Consider the following 8120-nt stretch of genomic DNA (forward strand, 5'->3'; position numbering starts at 1 on the left):
AATAAAATCAAGAATAAGAAATAGTAAATTGGAAATCAGAGAAATACGAAATACGCGAAAATAAGAGCGACACAAAAAAAGAAAATAGGGACTAAGACATAAGATATAGGGCCCCCACCTAGTAGTACCATACACACACAAACCAAGGACACCTATGTACAAGCCTCAGATTACTAACCCGGCTACACCATAACACCCCGGACTGCAAGCTACAACCCACACACTCCCATTAGCTTTCTACCCTTATTCGTGATCTCCACACCTTCCTATCTAGGGTCATGTCCTCAGTCAGCTGTAGTTGCTCCATATCATGTCTAATCACCTCCCTTCAGTATTTCTTCGGCCTACTTCTACTCCTCCTGAAACCATCCATAGCTAGCCTCTCATACCTTTGGACTGGGGCATCCGCGCCCCTCCTCATCACATGCACGAACCATCTCAGTCTTTCTTTCCGTATCTTGTCATCTATCGAAGTTACCCCCACCTTCTCCCAGATAATCTCATTCCTAACTCTGTCCCCTCTATTAAGCCCACATATCCAACGCAATATTCTCATTTCCGCCACCTTCAATTTTTAGATGTGAGAGTGCTTGACTGGCCAACACTCCGCCTCATACAACATGGATAGGCGAACTGTCACTCTATAGAATCTGTCTTTAAGCTTAAGAGGCACCTTCTTATCATACAACACTCCCGAGGCGAGCCTCCACTTCATCCAACATGCTCCAATACGTTTAGAGACATCTTCATCGATTTCACCATTTTTCTGAATTGTAGACCCAAGATACTTAAAACTATCCGTCTTACAAACATCCTGGGAGTCCAACCTCACCATTACTTCATCCCCCTGCCTTAAATCACCAAACTTGCATTCCAAATACTCCATCTTGGACCTACTCAACCTGAACCCCTTGGACCCAAGGGTTTGCCTCAAAACCTCCAATTTGTCATTTACCCCCCCCCCCCCCCTTCCCTCGCCGCGTCTCATCAATTAGCACTACACCATCCGCAAATAACATACACCAAGGCACCTCGCCTTAAATGCTCCGCGTCAACACGTCCATGGGGGGGGGGGGGGGGGAGGACAAGAAAACTTGCAATTTTTATCTTTTTGGATATGTATAGGACACATTTTTCTTTGTATATAAGCCCTCAAACCACAGTTTAGAGGTAAAACACACTATACAAGTTTGTGTGACTAACTCGATTGGAAAAGTAACCAAAAACTTTTGAATCTATTACTCCCCCACCCTACTTGTTTTTCGAGTCCAGACCTTTTAACATAAAATAAAAATTAAGGGGTTGATTTATTTTTTTTTGACAAAAATCCTGAAGAAACTGCACATACTTCAAGAACTTCACGGAATTAGGAGGCACACAAGTAGATATACCAAGAAATACAAGTAAGAGACGAGGAAAATTGCCTCAACAAAACTAATTTTGATTTTCAAAAGAACCCTGCGTTGAGAGCTAAACCTCACCAAATAATCTTATGGATCACCTATCCCATCTTTTAAGTTCCACTTGGGCAATATGTATCCCGGCACATAATAGACCTCTTAAGATAAGGAGAATCGTAGAGTAGATAGTCTTTTTTATCAATATTTAAGAATGACATCTTCTAGTAAGCAGGCCTCTTTAGGCACTTCCAAAAAAAATAGAAAATTCACTTTAGCCTCTAAGCGAGAATACCTCAGAAGAACCTAATCAGGCCCTTGAGAGAACAACCCATATTTTAGATCCTCAACCCCTCTTTCCCGTTGAGATCATTTGCTTACTTTTATGACATAAATTGTTCCGCATTTTGACATGTCTAATACAAGTGTTTCCTTTTTTATGTAATTGCAGCAATCTAAAACTTATGAGGAGAGTTACCTATATTGCATAATAAAATAAAAGAATTAAATTGATACCCAAAAATAGCAATCTTAATACCATGTGCAATAGAATAGAATCCAACAATAACAGTAACTTCCAAACTCAAAGTAAATGTCAATAAAACTCTCAACTAAAATTCGACTGAAAGACTAGGTCTGTTCATCATTTTTGGGCTAATTAATACAACAACAAACCTTGTATATTCCCACCAAGTGGGGTTTGGGGAGGGTAAGTGTACACAGTCCATACCACTTCCTCAAATATGAGATATAGAGGTTATTTTCGATAGATCCCCGACTCAAAATAGAACAATCTAAGATAAAGAACAGTAATAGTAAGAATAGTAAAAGAACAAGATATAATAGGGATTAGCAAACTCAATAGTACCATAAACAAGATACTACAAGTAACACACCAAAAGATATCATACCCTAAACTCCGACTAACCTTCTACCCTAATCTGCCTACTCCACAACTTCCTATCCAGGGTCATGTCCTCGGTAAGCTAGAGCTGCTCCATGTTATGTCTAATCGCCTCCCTCCAATATTTCTTCGGTTTACCTCTACCATGCTTGAAACCATCCCTAGCCAACCACTCACACCTCCGCACTAGGGCATCCATGCTCCTCTTCATCACATGACCGAACTATCTCAATCTCGCTTGCCTTATATTGACTTCCAGCGAAGTCACACCCACCTTATCTCAAATAACCTCATTTCTAATCCTGTCTTTCCTAGTACACCCACACATCCACCTAAGCATTCTTATTTCCGCCATCTTCATCATCTTCTGGATGTGGGCCTTCTTAGCAGGTCAACACTCCGCCCCATACAACAACAACGATCTAACCACCACTCTATAGAACTTGTCTTTAAGTTTGATAGATACCTTTTGGGCTAATTAATGTTGCAGGTTTTTCTGATGCAAAATTAGAATCTCTCGCCAAGACATTTTGATGATGGAAACTCACCAAGCTCAACATGTCAATCGTTTACCATATTGGATAGACTATAACGGTTCATTAACTATGCACACCATCTGTATAATTGTGTATAACCCTAATTTTGTACTTCTTCCCATGAGGAATAGAGCGCATAATTTCCTAAGTAAAAAATCATAGAAGTTGACAACATTATATAGTATAGCTTATTTATATACAGTTATAATGTGCTGTGAAAAAAAAAAAAGCGAAACCAGCAGCATACAAAGCACAGAACAGAGAGAGTGCCTGCTAACAATGAAAGAATAGGATATAGCAAATCCAATCCGAACACTGACGTCAAAATAAGCACCATTTTGGGTTGTTGATGAGGGTACAGAAATACTTCCGTTCACTTATGAACTCAAAACGAGCAGCGGACATTTATAAGACAGGAATTACAATGATCGGTACCCAAAGACAAAAGCATTAGGCGCTCAGAAGCATCATACAATAAGCAAAACAAAATCATTTCCACTAAAACTATAATTGCAACTTGATTCCATTCACGGTCGAAGAAACTAGAATTTGGTGCCATCCTCTATTCATTAGAGGTTGGAACACAGATAGCTCATTAGAAAACTTTCTATAAACTTCATTGCATAGACAAACAAAAGGAATATAAATCTACAATGTCAGTTTTCCTTCAATCAAGAAAGTTATAGCCCCAGAAAAATTTTGCACGTCTCCAATGAGATATCTGAATTCCTCTAGCCCTCTCAGCGGACAAAGTAGAGCTTGCCCAAGACGTGAAGGATCGCAACAAAGGATATGAAGCCAATACTCATCACAAGCACAACATTGGGGGATATCTTGAGTCCAGGGGAATCATCAGTGTAGAATTGGAGCATGGTACCACTTGCTCCTCCTGCACCTCCAGCACCACCAGCGGTTTTCCTTCGACGTAGGTTAGCAGCAGCTGCTGCAGCAGTCCCCCTTTGCGGTCCATCTCCACCCAAAGCCATTTCTAGTCACTGTTTCAAAGTATGGATCAAACACAGTAAGCTTATAAAAGACGGTAAACAACTAACAATCAAATGAATACAGGATTGATCGACTAACAGGGGCATTCCTACAACATATTACAAGTATGGAGGTCTTTTATTTTGAAGTAGGTAATCAACTGTATTGCTACATTCTTAACATCAAAAACACGTTAAAAGGGGATCTTTACAGCTGCAAAGGTAGACAAGGACTCCTATCCAAAAAAACTGCTCTCGTCTTCAAAATATCTGGAATTTCTTTCCCTCCATACACTACACGTATAGAGTTGATACATCAATTATCAATCAAAACTTTTAATCAACTCAACCATCAAAGTCAAATTAGGCCACTCACTTCGGACAAACTCGGTTATTAGTTAAGACATATCAGTTAGAAAACATTAAGCAATTAGAAATAATAGTATATTTGAATTATTCATTGCTATAAATCTTAAAGAACTTCAAAATCTGTTATATATTTTCGCCTTAGTGTCAGCAATTTCTCATATAGGTGACACTACAAGTTCAAAAACTGCACAAGTATGAAGCTATGCTAGAACTGCTATACATATTTTATTCAGGTTACGAGGATACTAGTAATAAGAATCAACTTCAGTAGAGTTCATTACTCTCTCTCCCTCTCCCTCTCCCTCTCCCTCTCCCTCTCCCTCTGTGTGTGTGTGTGTATATAATAAGCCATACGGTTTGTTTAGAACACGCATCTCTCTCTCTCTCTCTCTCTCTGTGTGTGTGTGTGTATAATAAGCCATACGGTTTGTTTAGAACATGCATCGATCAGTTGCACTTTGTTAGCTATTGCAGGAGCTATTAACACATGCAAGCTCTGGACAATATGCCCATAGTATAAGTGCAATAAAATAGGAGGCAAGTGATCCATGTTTGTAGCAGCATGACAGGAAACTCAATCTTACCATTTATTTTTATTTCAAAAAAAAAAAAACCATTATCATTTAATTCAATCAAACAACACATCCACGAGATGAGGTCACAGAGATGCAGCTGCTAAGATGTATATGAGGTCATAAAAGACTAGACAAGAGCAGAAACCACCACATTCACAAGATAGTTCAAGTAACAAACACCGACAATGAAATGAGAGGTCACTTGGGACAGTATGGCCATGGTGAGTGTATGTGAAGGTGTTTTTAAAAGGGACAACATAAACCTAAAATTACTTGGAAAGAAGTAGTCTCAGAGGACCTATAGTTTCTTGGGATCCATGCAGATTTGGTGAAAGATAGGGTACAATGGGAAAAAGAGACCTTTATAGGTGTAGTCATGTCAGTGCTAACAAAAGCAAAAAGCTCTGAGGTTCATTGGGGCTTTTAAGTGCAAAGCTCAAACAAAGTGCCGGCTTTAATGAAAAAAGGCACAGAGGAAGAAAAAAAAACACACACATATTTTTAGTCCAAGGCTAATAAATATAAAGCATGAATGACCAATACATGAACAAAGAAATTGAAAAAATTTACGATAAAGTGAAATATCAATTGCCTAGTGACGCTTCTTCAAAAGAGGATCATTGGTAAACCGCACATTAAGCGAGGCAAAGTGCTTCCAAAGTTTTGAGCTTCGCTTCAAGGCTTAAGCACACTTTAAGTGTGCCTTTAACAGCATAGAGTCATGTTAGCAATTTTACTTTATGTTCTATGCTTCTCTAGGAGCTCTAAACTTCTATTGCTTTTTATTTTTATTTACTTTACATAAAAAACTTGATTTTTTATTTTGTTTTACATAATATTGGCATGGGGTCTTTGTCGAGAAGTTATGATGATGTGCATGGCGGGTTCGGTTTTGGGAAGAGGAATGAAGGTGGATCTTCTATTTTGGATTTTGCTAGGGCTTTTGGGTTGTGGATAGCAAATGCGAGCTTTCCGAAGAATGAAGAGCACCTTATTACATTTCGTAGTACAGTGACCAAGACGCAGATTGACATTTTGCTCCTTAGGAATGGTGATAGAGCGCTCTGTAAAGACTACAAAGTCATACCTAGCGAGAATCTTTCGACTCAACATAGGTTGTTGGTGATGGACTTGGTTATCAATAAGGGCAAAAAGAAGAGAAGTGTGGAGGTTCGACCCAGGATTAAGTGGGTTAGCTAGACTTTGGCTAGTGCTTTGGAGATGGGGGAGAAGTTGAAGAGTAAGGGACTTGGGAGAGTAGTGGGGATGTGGATAGTATGTGGGAGACGACTGCCAGTTGCATTAGGGAGACTGCTAGAGAGGCGTTGGGTGTCTCGAGAGGACGATCTGATAAGCACTGAGGGGACTGGTGGTGGAACGAAGAGGTTAAGAAGAAGGTGGAGTCTAAGAAGATGGCGTATACTAAGTTGGTTGAGAGCAAGGAGGATGAGGAGAGGCAGAAAAATAAGGAGAAGTATGAGGTAGCTAGAAGAGAGGCTAAGTTAGCGGTTACAGCGGGTTACGACGGCTAAGACAGCAGCTTTTAAGAGCTTGTATGCGGCTTTAGAGGAGAAAGGTGGGATAAGAAGTTAAAAAGGCTTGCCAAGGCCAGGGAGAGGAAGGCTCGTGACGACCAAGTGAAGTGCATCAAGGAAAAGGATGGTATAGTGTTGGTTGAGGATGCCCTCATTAGGGAGAGATGGCAGTCCGCTGAGAAGGATAGTCCAACATTCAATTTATTTTTAGCACGCCCAAATCTGGTCATTTCTTTTTATGTACTTCTGGGTCATACTACACCGCTTTTACTCCTAAGTGAAAAGAGATTGTGAATCCTGAATTTTTCCACACTTATCCAAACAAGCCTCATCAGGCCAAATTGCAGCATTAAGGTGCTTTCTCGATCCAAAAATACTGCGCTTGTGATTCTCCATTGAGTATGAATGCCAAGATAAGCACACATAGCAAACAAACTTGTGTATCATTTATTCATCATTCTTGGCCCTGCTATACTGCCCACCTTCATCCTAGAATTGTTAATTACCTTTCTAAGGTTGGAACTATTGGAATACCAGGCATGCAATTTTAAGAGAAGTTCTTAGCTATTTGAGAGGAAAAAATTAGCTAACTTCAATCAATTCAAGAAAGTGCTTAACATACCACCAACTACCCTCGGGGGGCGAATTTATATGATATGATAAATTACGGGGTATGTGAACTCATGGTCCCTCCCTAACACTAGGTATTTTATGTATATATTTTCTAAAATTGGTATAATATTGTCTTGTACTCATGCTACAAGAAGGCGGAGTGTTGAACTTGGTTGAATGTTTGTACGTGGAGATATTTACCTGACTTGGGACCAATTCCCACTTAATACATCCTTTGCTTCTTTTTTTTTTAAGTGGTGCACCCGTGTTCTATAAAAATCTTAGATTCGCCTGACTCACTAACTAGCCAACAAAACCCAAACACCATCACAAAATGTTGGGGTTTAAGTTGAACTTGCATGTACTCAATTTAAGGAAGGATGGGCTAACCTAATATCTAAATCTGCAATCATTACCACCACGAATTTCAGATTCGTAAAATTAATTTCACGATTTGCAATCATCAGCATAAACCACATCGCCGTTTCAGAAAAATCAGAAAACTTGTTTTTTTTTTTTTCTAACAAATTGCTGAAACTGAACGAAACCCTACCCGAAAGATCAAATATCAAATCCATCAGATCATAAAACATCAACACAATTCAGATCCTTCAGATTTCAGATCTAAATAATGCAAAGGTAATTTCCACCGTTAACTATCAATTACTACAACTTTCTCAAGTTAAACCTAAAAAAAAATGAAAAATTTCACAAGCAATAATTAACACATGCATGTACAAATCTAATAAGTAGAAACACAAATTCATACAAAAAAAAAAAAGGAGAAGAAATTAATTAAATAAATTAGAGAGGAGAAAAATACCTAAGAATGCTGAGAATTAGAGGAAAATGGTGTGTTCGATCTGCTGGAAAAATGGATGGGAAATTTTTTGACCCGTTGTTTGTTTAATTGGCTTTCTAGTGTGTACTGTAAAGCTTCAATATCATACGTGGTAGAGGCCACGTAGATATAGCTAGGCCAAACTGACGGACTAGATTGAATTTGAACGGGTTAAATATGGATCGAGTAAAAATAATTTAGAGTGTAATTTATTCATATAAATATGGATAAATATAGATTTAGTCAAATATGGATGAGGTAATAATGGTTCTAACCCACGTTAACTTCTAAAGTTTAAAACTTAAAACTTTTATATCATATCAACTTGATGTTTTTTTTTAAACTTTTTTTTTTCTACCTCTCTTCTA

General features: G+C 38.7%; 1 protein-coding gene across 2 annotated transcripts; it reads right to left on the reverse strand.

The window, feature by feature from the left end:
• Nucleotides 1–3312: 3312 nt before the first annotated feature.
• LOC107870920 (protein transport protein Sec61 subunit beta) lies at nucleotides 3313–7933 on the reverse strand. 2 transcript variants are annotated; one of them, XM_047413232.1, is made up of 3 exons: nucleotides 7735–7821; nucleotides 4033–4114; nucleotides 3313–3832 (listed from the first exon to the last, which is right to left on the reverse strand). In XM_047413232.1, exon 3 carries the CDS (start codon nucleotides 3821–3823, stop codon nucleotides 3578–3580), a length of 246 nt encoding a protein of 81 aa, XP_047269188.1. In that variant the 5' UTR covers nucleotides 3824–3832; nucleotides 4033–4114; nucleotides 7735–7821; the 3' UTR covers nucleotides 3313–3577. The 2 variants fall into 2 exon arrangements, 1 of the variants encoding a protein (XP_047269188.1); XR_007056007.1 differs by lacking the exon at nucleotides 4033–4114 and having other exon boundaries at nucleotides 7735–7933.
• Between the last annotated feature and the right edge of the window lie 187 nt (nucleotides 7934–8120).

This window comes from Capsicum annuum, chromosome 5, assembly GCF_002878395.1.
Source record: "Capsicum annuum cultivar UCD-10X-F1 chromosome 5, UCD10Xv1.1, whole genome shotgun sequence".
Classification (NCBI taxonomy): domain Eukaryota; kingdom Viridiplantae; phylum Streptophyta; class Magnoliopsida; order Solanales; family Solanaceae; genus Capsicum; species Capsicum annuum.

Bases quoted from the DNA above. Each gene is read 5' to 3' on its own strand.
- LOC107870920 (XM_047413232.1), bottom strand. From the start codon at position 3,823: ATGGCTTTGGGTGGAGATGGACCGCAAAGGGGGACTGCTGCAGCAGCT.